This window comes from Nycticebus coucang, chromosome 13, assembly GCF_027406575.1.
Source record: "Nycticebus coucang isolate mNycCou1 chromosome 13, mNycCou1.pri, whole genome shotgun sequence".
In the NCBI taxonomy this organism is placed as follows: Eukaryota; Metazoa; Chordata; class Mammalia; order Primates; family Lorisidae; genus Nycticebus; species Nycticebus coucang.
This window is the reverse complement of record NC_069792.1, coordinates 53,170,723-53,188,264: the sequence shown is the minus strand read 5'-3', so window position 1 is coordinate 53,188,264 and position 17,542 is coordinate 53,170,723. Positions and strand designations below refer to the sequence as shown.

General features: G+C 35.4%; 1 protein-coding gene across 2 annotated transcripts in view; it reads right to left on the bottom strand.

The window, feature by feature from the left end:
* Positions 1–17,542, bottom strand: part of LRRC69 (leucine rich repeat containing 69) — a 122,620-nt gene that overhangs the window by 80,889 nt on the left and 24,189 nt on the right. The window contains exon 5 of one of the 2 annotated variants that reach the window (XM_053558846.1): positions 13,905–13,976. The exons of the other annotated variant lie outside the window; for it this stretch is intronic. Within the exon in view, the coding sequence (XP_053414821.1) occupies positions 13,905–13,976 (72 nt within the window). The remainder of the gene's footprint in view (positions 1–13,904; positions 13,977–17,542) is intronic. 2 annotated transcript variants of the gene reach the window in all.

Genomic DNA, 17,542 nt, shown 5'->3' with positions numbered 1-17,542 from the left:
TTTTCTCTTGAAAGCTTGTTTCTTCAAAATCCAAGAAAAAGTAAACATAAGAAGGAAGAAAGTAAGAAAAAGTGAACGTATGATAAAGAAAAAGTACAAGAACACCCGATCATTAAGAATTACACATGTAAAGAACACTCAGTTAGGAAAAGTGCTCAACATACAATGATGAGTGAAAATGAAAAAGCAAGACACACACTTATTTTTGAAGTATATTCTCAATTCCAGTTTTTTTAAAGTGAGGATATAAAAATGAGATGTTTGACAAAAATAATCAATGGTGTTATCTCTAGGAGATAAACTTAAAGGCACCTTACAGTTTGTTCTTTCTATACTTATTTATGTATTTTCTACATTTTCTACAATAAATGAGGTATTTCTAAAACAAAGAAAATGTTACTTATAAAAGAAAAAATGAAGACAAGAGACCTAAATTGGTAGTAAGACAACAATCATCTTACAATAAATCTTAATACCTACCTATCCATCCAAGAATCAGAGGACACCTTGCAAACCATTAAAATGTAAAAAGGTTTATTGATCTGTTGTATTATTCTTTTGTTTTCAATTTCATTTAATTCTGCTCTAATTTTGGTTATTTCTTTTCTTCTACTGGGTTTGGGGTTGGAATGTTCTTCCTTTTCCAGTTGTTTGAGATGTCCCAAGCAGGAAGTTAAGGAAGTTAACTTCCTCTCTTTCCGTTCTCTTGAGGAAGGCTTGCAGTGCTATAAATTTCCCTCTTAGAACTGCCTTTGCGGTGTCCCAGAGGTTCTGATAGTTCATGTCTTCATTATTGTTTTGTTCCAAAAAATTGGCGATTTCTTTCTTAATCTCATCTCTGACCCAGCTATCATTCAGCATAAGGTTATTTAACTTCCATGTTTTTGTATGAGTATGCAGATTCCTGTTGTTACTCAGCTCAAGTTTTATTCCATGGTGGTCCGAGAAGATGCATGGAATAATTTCTATTCCTTTAAATTTACTGAGGTTAGACTTGTGACCTAAGATGTCATCGATTTTGGAGTAAGTTCCATGGGCTGATGAGAAGTATATGTATTCAGTTTTGTTGGGATAAAATGTTCTGTAGATGTCTGCTAATTCCAAATGTTGGATGGTTAGAAAAGGTCAATAAAATAGATAAACCTTTGGCCAACCTAATCAGGAAAAAAAGAGTAAAATCTCTAATCTCATCAATCAGAAATAACAAAGACAAAATAACAACAGACTCCTCAGAAATACAAAAAATCCTTAATGAATATTACAAGAAACTGTATTCTCAGAAATATGAAAATCTGAAGGAAATTGACCGATACTTGGAAGCATGTCACCTTGCAAGACTTAGCCAGAATCAAGTGGAAATGTTGAACAGGCCCATATCAAGTTCGGAAATAGCATCAACCATACAAAACCTCCCTAAAAAGAAAAGCCCGGGACCAGATGGTTTCACGTCAGAATTCTACAAAACTTTTAAAGAGGAATTAGTACCTATATTACTCAACCTGTTTCAAAAGGTAGAAAAAGTAGGAAGACTACCTAACACGTTCTATGAAGCAAACATCACCCTGATCCCCAAACCAGGAAAAGACTCAACAAGAAAAGAAAATTATAGACTGATATCACTAATGAATATAGATGCAAGAATATTCAACAAGATCCTAACAAACAGAATCCAGCAACACATCAAACAAATTATACATCATGACCAAGTTGGTTTTATCCCAGGGTCTCAAGGCTGGTTCAATATACGTAAATCTATAAATGTAATTCAGCACATAAACAAATTAAAAAACAAAGACCATATGATTCTCTCAACTTATGCAGAAAAAGCTTTTGATAATATCCAGCATCCCTTCATGATCAGAACACTTAAGAAAATCGGTATAGCAAACTAACTAAGAAAATGCTACAAAAGCTATGTTAACTAATGTGATGAAAATGTGTCAAACGATCTATGAACCAAGTGTACGGTGCCCCACGATCATACTAATGTACACAGCTATGGTTTAATAAAAATAAATTAAAAAAAAAATAAAGAAAATCAGTATAGAAGGGACATTTCTTAAACTGATAGAGAGCATCTACAGGAAACCACAGCCAATATCATATTGAATGGAGTTAAATTGGAAACATTTCCACTCAGATCAGGAACCAGACAAGGCTGCCCATTGTCTCCATTGCTTTTTAACATTGTAATGGAAGTTTTAGCCACCACAATTAGGAAAGAAAAGGCGATCGAGGGTATCCATATAGGGTCAGAAATCAAACTTTCACTCTTTGCAGATGATATGATAATATATCTGGAAAACACTAGGGATTCTAATACAAAACTCTGAGAAGTGATCAAGAAATACAGCAGCATCTCAGGTTACAAAATCAACATTCATAAATCGGTAGCCTTTATATATACCAACAATAGTCAAGTTGATAAAACAGTTAAGGACTCTATCCCATTCACAGTAGTGCCAAAGAAAATGACATATTTGGGAATTTATCTAACAAAGGACGTGAAAGATCTCTATAAAGACAACTATGAAACTCTAAGAAAAGAAATAGCTGAAAATATTAACAAATGGAAAAACATACCATGCTCATGGCTGGGAAGAATCAACATTGTTTAAATGTCCATGCTACCCAAAGCAATATATAATTTCAATGCAATGCAATCCCTATTAAAGCTCCACTGTCATACTTTAAAGATCTTGAAAAAACAATACTTCATTTTATATGGAATCAGAAAAAACCTCAAATAGCCAAGACATTACTCAGAAATAAAAACAAAGCAGGAGGATGTACTCAATTTTGATATGAGGACAATTAATGATAATTAAGGTTATGGGGGGTAGGAAAAGCAGAAAGAGGGATGGAGGGAGGGGGGTTGGGCCTTGGTGTGTGTCACACTTTATGGGGGCAAGACATGATTGCAAGAGGGACTTTGCCTAACAATTGCCATCAATGTAACCTGGCTTATTGTACCCTCAATGAATCCCCAAAAATAAAAAAAAATAAAAAAAAATAAAGCAGGAGGAATTACGCTACCAGACCTCAGACTATACTACAAAATCGATAGTGATCAAAACAACATGGTATTGGCACAAAAACAGAGAAGTAGATGTCTGGAACAGAATAGAGAACCAAGAGATGAATCGAGCTACTTACCATTATTTAATCTTTGACAAGCCAATTAAAAACATTCAGTGGGGAAGATTCCCTATTTAACAAATGGTGCTGGGTGAACTGGCTGGCAACCTGTGGAAGACTGAAACTGGACCCACACCTTTCACCATTAACTAAGATAGACTCTCAATGGATCAAAGATTTAAACTTAAGACATGAAACTATAAAAATACTAGAGGAAAGTGCAGGGAAAACCCTTGAAGAAATCGGTCTGGGCGAGTATTTTATGAGGAGGACCCTGTGGGCAATTGAAGCAGTTTCAATAATACACTACTGGGACTTGATCAAACTAAAAAGCTTCTGCACAGCCAAGAACACAGTAAATAAAGCAAGCAGACAGCTCTCAGAATGGAAGAAGATATTTGCAGGTTATGTGTCTGACAAAGATTTAATAACCAGAATCCACAGAGAACTCAAACGCATTAGCAAGAATAGAACAAGGGATCCCATTGCAGGCTGGGCAAGGGATTTGAAGAGAAACTTCTCTGAAGAAGACAGGCAAACGGCCTTCAGACATATGAAAAAATCCTCATCATCTTTAATCATCAGAGAAATGCAAATCAAAACTACTTTGAGATACCATCTAACTCCAGTGAGACTAGCCTATATCACAAAATCCCAAGACCATAGATGTTGGCGCGGATGTGGAGAAAAGGGAACAATTTTGCACTGCTGGTGGGAATGCAAATTAATACATTCCTTTTGGAAAGAGATATGGAGAACACTTAGAGATCTAAAAGTAGATCTGCCATTCAATCCTGTAATCCCTCTACTGGGCATATACCCAGAAGACCAAAAATCACATTATAACAAAGATATTTGTACCAGAATGTTTATTGCAGCCCAATTCATACTTGCTAAGTCATGGAAGAAGCCTAAGTGCCCATCGATCCACAAATGGATTAATAAATTGTGGTATATGTACACCATGGAATATTATGCAGCCTTAAAGAAAGATGGAGACTTTACCTCTTTCATGTTTACATGGATGGAGCTGGAACCTATTCTTCTTAGTAAAGTATCTCAAGAATGGAAGAAAAAGTACCTAATGTACTCAGCCCTACTATGAAACTAATTTAGGGTTTTCACATGAAAGCTATAACCCAGTTACATCCTAAGAATAGGGGGAAGGGGGAAAGAGAGGGTAGGAAGGGGGGAGGTGTGTAAAGGGAAGGGGATTGGTGGGATTACACCAGCGGTGCATCTTACAAGGGTATATGTGAAACTTGGTAAATGGTCTGTGAAGCTAGTAAAAGATGCCCCATGATTATATCAATGTACGCAGCTATGATTTAATAAAATAAATAAATAAATAAATAAATAAATAAATAAATAAAAATAAAATGTAAAAAGGTGATATGTCTTAGACAGGAAATAGACATCAAGTAGTTTTATATGAGAAACTGGGAATGTACTGAAATTGTGCAACAACTCCTCAAATCACATCAGTTCAGAGTTTGGCTTTCTCTGCTGATCTTCCTCCTGCTGATGACACTTTTTGAATACCTGGATGGCAAAATCATACTGGGAAATAAAATACAATGAAACCAACCTAGACATTGGATTGTGTGAAAAAAATGTTTTAACAAGCTTTATTAAAAACACATACATAGGCCGGGAATGGTGGCTCATGTCTGTAGTCCCAGCGCTGTGGGAGGCTGAGGTGGGTGGATTGCCAGAGCTCAGAGGTTCGAGACCTGTATGAGCAGCAGTGAGCAAGAGTAAGACCCCATCTCTACTAACATCAAAAACAGCCAGACATTGTGGTGGGCATCTGTAATCCCAACTACTAGGGAGGCAACGGGACAGAGCATCGCCAGAGGAAGAAGAAAATGAATAACAACAAAAAAAGAGTACTTCAAACGAAGAAGAATGAACAAGCAAGCTGAAATTAAAAAAACAAATTAAAACAACAAAACACACACACACACACACACACAGAGGTCCTAAAATTGAGACTTATTTTTTTCTGTTTTTTTTTTTTGTATTGCTTGAAATTTTTAGAAAAATGCATATTTGTTCAATATATTCAATTAAAAAGGTTAAATGAAGGAAAGAAAAAAGAGATTAGTAATAAGTCTCTTTGTATTAGATCTGATTATACGATGATAAAAGAATCAATGTTTCTAGAATAAATAATTCACTATATGAGCATTACAGCATTTTTGTTAATAATACCCCTAAACTCTTGTTTCAACACATATGAACAAATATTTATAATTGTGTCATTTTTATTACAGATTTTAATTTAGTGTACATCTTATACAAAATTGTTGGTAAAAATTCAAATTCAAATATTCAGGAGCGATGTAAATAAAAAATACATACTGCTGTGAAATAATTGCATTATCCAAACAGCACACTAAATTTTAAGTCATAAAATAGCAAAACACTCTTAAATGAAAACATTTCAAAAAAAGAGTAGTTACCAGGCAGTAAAGAAACTTAAAGATGCTTCTGCAGGATACAATTTCAAATCTTCTAGTTAATAGTACACTTAAAGGTAATGGAGTTTTATTTTGCTCTTCTGTTCTTGTATATGCTTGAATATTTTTATAGGAAAACAAAAATTTTAAATTTCACAAGGTTAATGCTTCCTATTATCATCAGTAGACAGTCGATGACTGCTATAGTTACACATAACTCATTAGTATTTTACTCTTGGTATACATTTTGTATATAATCAGAATAACTTCCATTCCTTGAAGCCAACTGTGGTACAATATGCTTCATAATCATCATTTCACTTGACAACTTTATGAGGTTAGTGGTTTTATATATCTATTTTGTAGATGAGGAAACAGCAACTCTGAGAATTTAGGCAACTTGTTAGAGATTACAAATTTAGTAAATGGGAAATTAGGACTTTAACTCACATGACTCTGAAGTCCATGTTCTTCATTTCTTTACTATTCTGCTTTGTAAAATCATGACCTAATTATTCGCAAAGTTCACTACCGTTACTTTAAAACTTATTCTCTTTTACTGATAATCATCAACTAGATTTAGTCATCTGTCCTCCATGTTCGTCACTCGTCCCATCAGTTACCTCATCTATTAAATGAGGAAACTCTGATTTTGAACCAACTGGACCAAAATAATTTGAAACAGTTGGGCCAATGCTTAAATAAATTCACATATTATCTTATTTTAGAGTGTTTACAGAAATTTCTGAAATAGATTCTAGCAAGTTGAAACCAGCTCAGATCCTGTCAAAATTATTTGTGACTTCAAATTTAGCAAGCTGTTTGGAGAATGCAATTATTTCACAGCAGTATATATTTTTCTTTACATAACTCCTGAATATACAAAATTGAATTTTTACCAGGAATTTTTTGTTTGTTTGTGTTGTCTTGTTTGGGATTCATTGAAGTACAAAGAATTAGGTTACACTGATTGCATTTGTTAAAGTCCCCCTTATATTTGTGTTCTTTCCCCCAAGAGGTGTGACATATACCATGACCCCCTCAACCCCTTCCTGCCTCCCTTTTCTCGCTTCCTCATTCCCCTACCTCCCACCTTGTATTAGATCATCTGCTTCCTTCATATTAGAATTGAGTATAATTGCAAATGGATTCTTGTTTTTCCATTCCTGTGATGCTTTACTAAGCAGAATGTTTTCCACTTTGATCCAGGTTAATAAAAAAGATGTAAAGACTCCATCTTTTAATGGCTGAATAGTATTCCATGGTGTACATATACTGCAGCTTATTAATCCATTCCTAGGTTGGTTGTTCCCACATTTTGGTGATTATAAACTTAGCTGAGATAAAGTCTAGTGCAAATGTCTTTATGATAGAAGGATTTTTTTTTCTTGTGGGTAGATGCCTAGTAATAGTTTTCAGTATCAAATGGGAGTCTAATTTGAGTTCTTCAAGGATTCTCCATATTTCCTTCCCAAAAGGTTGTATTAGTTTGCAGTCCCACAAGCAGTGTAAAAGTGTTCCCTTCTCTCCACAACTGCAGCTTTGAGACTTTATGATGTGGGCTATTCTCACTGAGGTTTAGTGATATCCCAGAATAGTTTTGATTTGCATTTCTCTGATGATTAGGGATGATGAACATATTTTCATATGTTTGTTAGACATTTTAATGTCTTCCTTAAGTCCCATTTGTTTGGTTTTGTTGTTGTTGCAATTGCCATGGAAGTCTTCTTCATAAAATCTTTCCCCAGGCTGATATCTTTAAGTAGTTTCCCCTATACTTTCTTTGAGGATTTTTATTTCATGCCTTAGATTTGAATCTTTTATCCATCTTCAATCAATTTTTATAAGTGGTGAGAGGTGTAAGTCCATTTTCAGTCTTTTACATGTGGTTATCCAGTTCATATGAACTTGCATATGTTAAAGCAGCCTTGTGTTCCTGTGATGAAACCTACTTGATTGTGATATATAATTTTTTTAATATGTAGCTGTTATCTATTGGCTAGGATTTTAACACAAATTTTTGCTTCTATATTCATTAGTAAAATTGGTCTGAAATTCTCCTTTTTATTTGGGTCTTTTCCTGGTTTTGGTATCAGGGTGACATTTGCTTCACAGAATGTGTTGGGGAAGATTCTTCCTTGTCAGTTTTTTGGAATAATTTCTGCAATATGGGTATAAGCTCTTCTTTGAAAGTTTGATAGAATTCTGGTGTGAAGCCGTCTGGACCAGGTCATATTTTTGTTCGGAGATTTTTTATTGTTTCTTTGATCTCAGTGCTTGAAATTGGTCTATTCAAGAGATCTATTTCTTCTTGGTTAAGTCTAGGGAGAGGTATTAATCCATTTCCTCCCCCATTTTACCAGGAATTTTGAATAATATGTACATTAAATAAAACTGTGGCAGATGAGAGATTGAGGAGGAAAGAGAGGGCCCTGAATCCTGAGAACCCAGGAAGCAAAGGTGATTTGACTGGGCCATCAGAAAGCTGAGTCTACCAACCAGGAAAATCTGGAAGGAGAAGCAGGCTGGAAGGAAAATTTATCACACAATTTCAGATAAGTTGTGTTTGAGTGGTCAGCAGGAAATTCACGTAGAGACAATCATCATTATTCAAAAATTGGGTCTAGGGTGCAGGAAAGAGTTTTAGTTGGATATCTAAAATTAGAATTTTGTTTAAAGGAAGATTATGGGAGAGGTCATCTAATACCAAAAAGATTGTAAAAAATAAAATAAAGATAAATATTTATAGGAAAAAAACTGTTTAATAAATAAATAGGAACTAAGTAATGGTGTTTTATAAAAATTAAAGGAAAAGGTAGAAAAGAGAATACTAGACACTATAAAGTGTAGATGGAAGGGAGGGATATGAATACATCTGTTAAATGATACAAAATTAAAGCTATACAGGTGTAATAAATTCTAGTATTCTATACCATTATGTAAGATGATTATTGTTAACAATAACATATTATATAGTTGCAAATAGCTAGAAGAAGGATAGTGAATGTCTTCAACACAAAGAAATATAAATGTTCGAGATGATGGATACGCTAATTACCCTGATCTGATCACTATACATTATATCTATTGAAATATCATATGTACTCCATGAATATGTATAATTATTATTTGTCAATTAGAAACTATAAATACAGAATCACTTTGTAGAAGAAATAGGCAATTAATTGTACTACTCAGGTAAATATTAAATGCAGATTAAGAACATTTTTAAGATTTTTTTCATTTAACAAATATTTGAGTTGAAATCAAGGACACTTGAGGTATAGCAGTGAAAAAGAGTATTCCTTTTTTTGGAAGATTGCAGTCTAAGGATGAGACAGACTTGAAAAGAATTGCCCCATTATTTGGCCAAGCTATAGTGGTACCATGGAAGAAATGGGGCCAGAAGGTGGCTTTGGAGGTCAGACAGACATCACAGGACATATACAGTTAAATTGAGACCCATATGATAAATAAAATCATGAAGCATTTTTGAGGTCAATATTAATAACATTCTTATCCAACATTCAAATATGAATATTTTTGGAAACAGTGTGGTAATTCTTTTAGAAACTAAACATGGAATTATCATATAATTCAGAAAGTAGACTTCAGGGTTATTCACACAGGAATTAAAAACAAAGACTAGAACAAGTTTGTACACCCACATTCATAGGAATTTTTTTTTTTTTTGAAGTAAAGAGTACACACAATTCAGAGTTTATTGACAGACATAAAATAGCTCTACAAAAGTGAAAACAAGCTTAAAAGTAGAGGGGTGGTTGAAATGGCTCACCAATATTTACTCAAATTTTTACTTCTTATATACCCAAAGCTACTTTTTCCCAATGTGGTATTCTTTTTTTTAATTTTTTTTTATTAGTATTAGATCACAGCTGTGTACATTAATGCGATCATGGGGCAACATGCACTGGTTTTATAAACAGTTCAACACATTTTCATCACACTGGTTAACAGAGCCTTCCTGGCATTTTGTTAGTTACTGTGTTAAGACAATCATATTCTGCATTCACTAAGTTTCACATGTACCCTTGTAAGATGCACCGCAGGTGTAATCCCACCAATCACCCTCCTTCTGCCCAACCTCCCCACTCCCTCCTCTCCCTCTCCCCCATATTCTTAGGTTATAACTGGGTTATAGCTTTCCTATGAAAGCCATAAATTAGTTTCATAGTAGGGCTGAGTACATTGGATACCTTTTCTTCCATTCTTGAGATACTTTACTAAGAAGAATATGTTCCAGCTCCATCCATGTAAACATGAAAGAGGTAAAGTCTCCATCTTTCTTTAAAGCTGTGTAATATTCCATGGTGTACATATACCACAATTTATTCACAATAACCAAAGGTGGAAACAACCTAAGAGCTCATCCACGGTGAAAGGATAGACAAAATGGGTATATACACGCCATTGAATACAATTCAGCCTTAAAAAGGAAGGAAATTCTAAGCTGTGCTACAGCATGGATGAGTATTAAATGTATTATACCAAATAAATGAGTCGGCCACAAAAGGACAAATGTATGATTCCACTTACATGAGGTGTTTTTACACATGTTAAATTCATATAGACAGTAGATTTGTGGTTGCAAAGGATGGGAAAATATCTTATTCTGGAATATTTATAGAAACTTCTAAGACAGGTGCTACTAGTTCCAGGGAATCTGAAGTCAGTGATGAAGACAAAAAGTGATGTTAATATGCAACCTGTAACTTTTAGCTGAACAGTTTATTGTGATGGTGAGGGTGATTTTATAAAGATCTTGTACTCTGTCACAAAACAGAGATTCACCTTTCCTCAAAGTGCTTGGCCAAAAACTGGACTTGAATATTTCCCACTCTTTTTCTCAGATGATTGTATTGGTGAAATTATGACTGTGAAAATATGTATGCAGCAGAAAAAATGCAGGTGACTCCACTAACAAAATACCTAATGTGGCACTGGTGGGGGGATGTTCATCAGAAGAAATGAAGGTGTTCTTTGGTGTAATACTGTATGTGGCTCTGTGCCACGCCCACGGCATTACCGCCGAAGCGAGGCAGCGCTGACCACGTTTAGAACGCCGGTAAGGAGGCTTGTGCTCCACGGAGCTTCGCCCCCAGCGACCCCTGCACAAACGGCATCAGAAACGGTGCTCTACGTGCCAAGTCACCCGCAGGAGCTTGAACGACCGTGGCAATCTTTAAAATTTATCACTTTGTTTTTCTTTAACATAGGTCTGTGTGTTCTGATACTAATCACAATGTGCTTTCTCAGGGCTAGACCCATTGCACTGCAGGATAAGATAAGGCACGAGCTTGCTAGACTCAATACCGCCTATAAGTCAGGCACTAAGACGTTTAAGTAATAAATACCTTCACAGTAAATACCAATAATTTCAAACAATGTATAAATGTTTCATTAAAAAAAGAATCATTTATAACTAAAATAGACAATGATCCTATACAAATCAAAATAATACAATCACGCAAAGGCAGGGAAAGCAAGATAAACAGAGAAGTAAGAAATTATACCAGCCTTCCCTTTATCTTGAGCAGTTAGCAAGAAAATACAAACCTTGTTATCTCTAGAAAGAGGAAGAAGCAAACAACTTCACAACCATGCTGAGACCAGCTCTTTTATAGTGAGTTAAACTTTGTACTGTTTAGTCTGGACATACTTTTGACTGTTATCAACAAAAGGCAGAGCAATTGAATTGTTGTTAAAAATGTCTAGAACAATCAGAGCTTACCTAAGCATGAAAAACTACAAACATAAAGGAAAAATCTGTACATCTAAGTAAATAATTGTAACTCTCCCACTAACTCAAAATAACTCTTGTGTATAACGCCCCCTGCCTGTAAGAAAAAGTGTATAAGTACTTGCATACTTTCACAGTAAAGTTACAGCTGCATACTCCAACCCGTAGTGTGTCAGACTGTCATTCCTGCGCCGACCTCTCAACCTTCCTCACTCCTTCTCCCTACTCTCCCTCGGACTGAAGCCCACCGACTGGGTGGTCCGCGGCAGCTCTGAATTTGAAGGTGCAATTAGTTGACTATTTTACTGAAGACTGAGTAGGCCAAAACCCATTCTTTAAGGATGTTTTCTCATGTCGTCTCCATTTTCAATTAGGTGCCTATCACTGTGAGATGAAAATGATGAACCTCTCAGACCATGACAAGAGATTAGTGACAATGCCAAGTACTTGTTGGCCCTCAAAAATGGTTGATCATTGGTTATAGGAAGAAACAGCCTATTCAATTAAAAAAAACAACAGTTATTTTAGAATAACAAAGTTCATGGGAAGAGTGGACAAAGATGATCAGTACTATGGATGTTATGGATTTACAAGGAGGTCTTTAAAGTGTGGAAAAACTATTCTTCTGGCTGATGGAAGTTACAATGGTGAACAGCTACATCCTTTATTCATTAAATAAGAAGGAAAATGGCAAAAAAGTTAGTGCAGACATGCCTTTCTTATGGGAGAAATCTGACTCAGATTTCTGTCAACAATGTGAGGAACAGAAATTCAAGAAAGAGTGGAAGACCATCATGTTTTGACACTGTGGAAAGGTTAAGTGGGAAGATGAATTTTATAATGTAAAATGAAAAAAAAATCAACAAAGGATTGTGTGGTTTACAGCAAAAGAAATGAGAAAAGTGGAAAGAGAGAAACTATTTTCTTCTGTGAGACATACAAGTGGAAGCCTGGACTTCTTACTGGAGATTGCTTCAAAAAGTATGACACTCAAAAATTTTAAACAGAAGTACTTTAATTATTTTATGTAACCTAAAATAGATAATAAAACCATCAGGTGAGTACATATTTATGTTTCTGTCTTTTAAAACTTTAGGATAATTACAAGTAATGCACCAACCTCTTTCCTGCCCAAAATAAAGAAGAGCTGGGGAGTATGCAGGTGGCACAAAAATTGGATTGGATTAATGGACACAGAGCTTCATTTAGAGAAGATGAAAAAGGTTTAGAGATGGTTGGAAATGATAGTTATGCAACAATGTGAAAGTTCTTAATGCCACTAACTATACACTTACAAAATGGTTAGAATAGTAATTTTTTTTAAAACAAACTCTTATTCTTTTTGTTTGTTTTGTTTTGTTTTTGTTTTTTATTGTTAAAATCATAGCTCTGTACATTTGTGCAATCAAGGGGTACAATGTGCTAGTTTCATATACAATCTGAAATATTCTCATCAAACTGTTCAATGTAGCCTTCATGGCACTTATTCTTTTGCCCTGGATAGAGTGCCATGGTATCAGCCTAGCTCACAGCAACCTCAAACTCCTGGGTTCAAGTGATTCTCCTGCCTCTCAGACTCCCAAATAGCTGGGACTACAGCCCAGATCCTCACCGAAGCCTAGATAATGTTTCCATTTTTAGTAGAGATGGAGTCTTACTCCTGCTCAGCCTGGTCTTGGTCTTGAATGCCTGAGCTCAAGCTATCCTGAGTCTTGGCCTCCCAGAGTGCTAGGATTACAGGTATAAGCCAATACACGTGGCCTAAAATGATGAATTTTATAATGAATATTTTACCACAATAAAACCTGTCTATATTTTTCTAAAACATAAACTTTATACTCATTTTTTTCATATTTGTATGATCCTCAGTATAAAATAGAGGATGAAAAAGACTGATACCTCAATCTAGAATAGATCAATCAAAAAATAATTAATGTACCAATAACCATTTTTGAAGACTTTCTGGATTGATGAGCTTCTAATTATTACTTTATATGCTCAAGATGTTCACTTTGATATAAAAATGTTCTATGAAAAACTACTATTTCTTTCCCAAAAGTTTGAAGTTGCCAGGACAGACCATTTCTCAGTTATTTGAAATAAAACAAGGTCAAAATTTATTTCCAAATGAAAAATGGTGCATTTTTTATTGTTTATAGCTTTCAAACAACTAACAGAAATGTCTCCTTTGGATTAATTACAAGAGATAAAAATTTATTGCTCTGGAAAGTAATATTTTCAAAAAGTTTGAAGTGACCAAAAGCACTGTGTAATAACAAAAAAAAATTCATAACTGATATATTAAAATATTTATAATAGAAATAAGAGTTCACTTGGTTCAAACAAGTTCAGTAGGGACAGAACACAAAGGAAAAAAGGGGAGAGCACAGGTTTTGAAATTCTAAAAGGAAGCAAATCTTTGAGTCATTTGTATAATTTAAGGTTCAAGTTACTACACATTTTACTGTCTGCCTGTATTTTTCTATTCCCAACAGCATAAACAAAATCATTTTTCAATTATAATGGAAATTGACTCTACTCACTCCTGATGGAAACATCTGGATAACATTTCCAGCTATGTCTAGGATTTTCAGTTTTTTAAGTTCACAAAATCCCTGTGTCAGAAAACAAGAGAGAGAGAGTTTTTTAAATTTAATATTTAAAATTATTAGTCTAATGTGTCAAATGGTTTATGAAGTGAGTGTATGATGCCCCATAATCATATCATTGTATACAGTTATGATTTAATAAAAAAAAAAAATAAAATAAAAATCAGGGGAGTGAAAAAAAAAATAAAATAAAATTATTAGTCTTTTCTTAAGCTCAAACTTGATGGAGATGACCATCTTTTCTAATTACCTCTTGAATTCTTCAGCCTATCTTTCCCAAGGAAATACCCTTTTCCCAGATTGTCAGATGTTTTTGAGTTCTCCATTTCCTCGGACCATTCCAGGACAACATAACATGGTAGCTGTGAGTTAGACTACTTCTACACTCAAATCTCACTCTGGATAATTACTGACTATCACTAACTGTAGGCAAATTTCTTAATTTCTTTGCACTTCAATTTCCCCATTTGTAAAATGGAAATTTTAATAGAAGCCCCAACTTCACATGGTTGTTGAATGGAATAAATGAGACACCAATTTGAAAGTGCATTCATAGGTCTAAAGGACCTAATATGTGGCGATTACTCAATAGATGCTGGCTATATTAAAACAGAAAGAATCTTGAGAAACAGAAAATAGATGCAATCCTGGAATACTGTCTCTGTTGGTGAGTCGACCAGGACATATGAAGAGTCTACCTCTTGCTGAGCACTGTACTAAAACAACCCTTTCCTTATGAAGGAACTGAAATCTATTACTGTCTCTATCTACATGTCCAGCGTGACTCTGCCTTAACACAGTAACGACATAGTTGTTATGGTGCCTATGGATTCTAGTATTTTTACTAGCAAGAAAAGGATAAGTAGCACTTTACAAAACTAGAAACATCAAAAACATTTAAAAAATTAAAACTATTGATGTAACTTACTAAATGGTCCCAACTGGCTTGGTGCCCGTAGCAGTGTTTATGGTGCCAGCTACATACACCAAGGCTGGCAGGTTCGAAACCAGCCCAGGCCAACTAAACAACGATGAAAACTGCAACAAAAAATAGTCAGGCATTGTGGCAGGTGCCTTTAGTCCCAGCTACCTGGGAGGCTAAGGTAAGAGAATCTCTTAAACCGAAGAGTTTGAGATTGCTGTGAGCTGTGATGCCACAGCACTCTACTGAGGGTGACATAGTGAGACTGGGTCTCAAAATAAACAAATAAATAGTCCCAACCACTTCCAGAGGTATTTCTGGAATGTCACTCATCCACACCTCCCCCAGGGAGATGGGATGTCTCTGTAATTATGGCAACTGTCTTCCTCTTCAGTCTCCTCATATGTTATCAATGGATGAATTCTCTGCAAACAGATGCTGAAACAGAATTTGTTTTTTGTGTATTATTATTAAAAACTCTGCCAAGTGAGTTGTAGAGGAGTGATTTTCTTTTATTAAATCATAACTGTGTATACTAATGCATTTATGGGGTACAATGTGCAGATTTTAAATACAATTTAGAATGCTTATATCAAATTGGCTAACATAGCCTTCATCTCACTTATGTAATTGTTGTCTTAAGACATTTAAACTCGAGGAGAGGGAGGGGCAAGATGGCCAACTGGATGCAGCCTCTGACATAGGCTCCTGTCCAGAGAGAAGGATAATGTCCAGAGGGTATCCAATTGAGGCGAAGACAGGAAGCCCAACTGAGAGAGAAGAGAGATAACTACAGGTCACCCTTGCGGAGGCAAGCTGCAATTCCAAGACAACAATCTCCAGCTAAAACTTCTCCAGAGTCACTGATCCACCAGGATAGGACAAGAACCAGTTGAATACAAGAGTGAGCCACCTAACCCCACCACACCAAGCAGGTTTCCTCAGCCTCAAACTGTAATACTGTACAGGTCCTTTGCAAAGCTAAAGAGAAAAAAGCTGCAGTCATCAGTCTCAGATCCTTAACAAAGGGCTGGTTAACCACAACCCCAGGAAACTCCAATTCACCTTACCAGACCACCTAGCCAAGAGTAAAAAACAATCATGAGGTGGAATCAGCAGAAAAACTCTGGCAACATGAACAATCAGAATAGATCAACTTCCCCAAGAAATGATAAAGCTGATACAGTACAAGATCCTATTCCCAAACAAATGGCTGAGATGACAGAAATCGAGTTCAGAATTTGGATAGCAAATAAGGATCAACAAAATGGAGGAAATGATGAAATTAGAATTTAAAGCAGAAATTCAAAAGATGTCTCAAGAATTTAACGAATTTATTTATTTATTTATTTTATTATTATTATTATTTTTTTTTTTTTTGCAGTTTTTGGCCAGGGCCAGGTTTGAACACACCATATTCAGTATATGGGTCAGGTGCCCTACTCCTTGAACCACAGGCACTGTCCCAAATTTAACGAATTTAAAGCAAAATGACCAAACATTTTGACACATTAAAGCAAGCATTTGCAGCCCTCAAAGATCTAAAAAATACAGTAGAATCCCTCAGTAACAGAATGGAGCAGGCAGAAGAAAGAAGCTCTGATATTGAAGACAAAGCTTTTGAATGCTCCCAAACACTCAAAGAGGAAAAAAAGTGGAGAACAAAAACGGATCATTCTCTCAGAGAGCTCTGGGATAATTTGAAGAGGTCTAACATTTGCCTTATAGGAATACCTGAAAGTGATGAGCTTGCTGCAAAGAATACAGATGCTTTGCTTCATGAAATAATTAAAGAGAATTTTCCAGACATGCCCAGAGATTCAGAAATTCAGATAGTAGACAGTTTCAGAACACCGGCACGACTCAACCTGAATAAAAATTCTCATTGACATATTATAATTAATTTTGCTAAAGTTAATATGAAGGAGAAAATTGTGAAAGCTGTAAGAAGTTAAGAAAACCATTACATACAAGGGGAAGAGCATTAGAATGACTGCAGATCTCTCCATTGAAACCTTTCAAGCTAGAAGAGGGTGGTCATCGACCTTCTTTTTTTTTTTTTTTTTTGCAGTTTTTGGCCAGGGCTGGGTTTGAACCCGCCACCTCTGGCATATGGGGCTGGCACCCTACTCCTTTGAGCCACAGGCACTGCCCGGTCATCGACCTTTAATCTCCTTAAACAAATTAACTTTCAACCCAGGATCCTGTATCCAGCTAAACTGAGTTTCATCTATGATGAAGAAATTAAATACTTTAATGACATTCACATGTTGAAGAAATTTGCCATAAACCAGCTCTTCAGGAAATTCTCAGACCTATCCTCCATAATGAACAACACAATCCTCTACCACCAAAGTAAAATCACTCAGAAACTTTTGATCAAATTCTAACTTCCATAGTGGCAAAAGGATTAAAAATGTCCACTGGACTTTCGAAAAACTCGATACCCAAAACTCTGTCAGGTTTATCATTACTCTCAATTAATGTGAATGGCTTAAATTGCCCTCTAAAGAGACACACAGTGGCTGACTGTATAAAAAATCTCAGGTCAGACATCTGTTGCATTCCAGAATTGCACATTACGTTAAAAGATAAATATAGACTCAGGGTAAAGGGATGGTCATCTATAATTCAGGCAAAGGCAAATCAG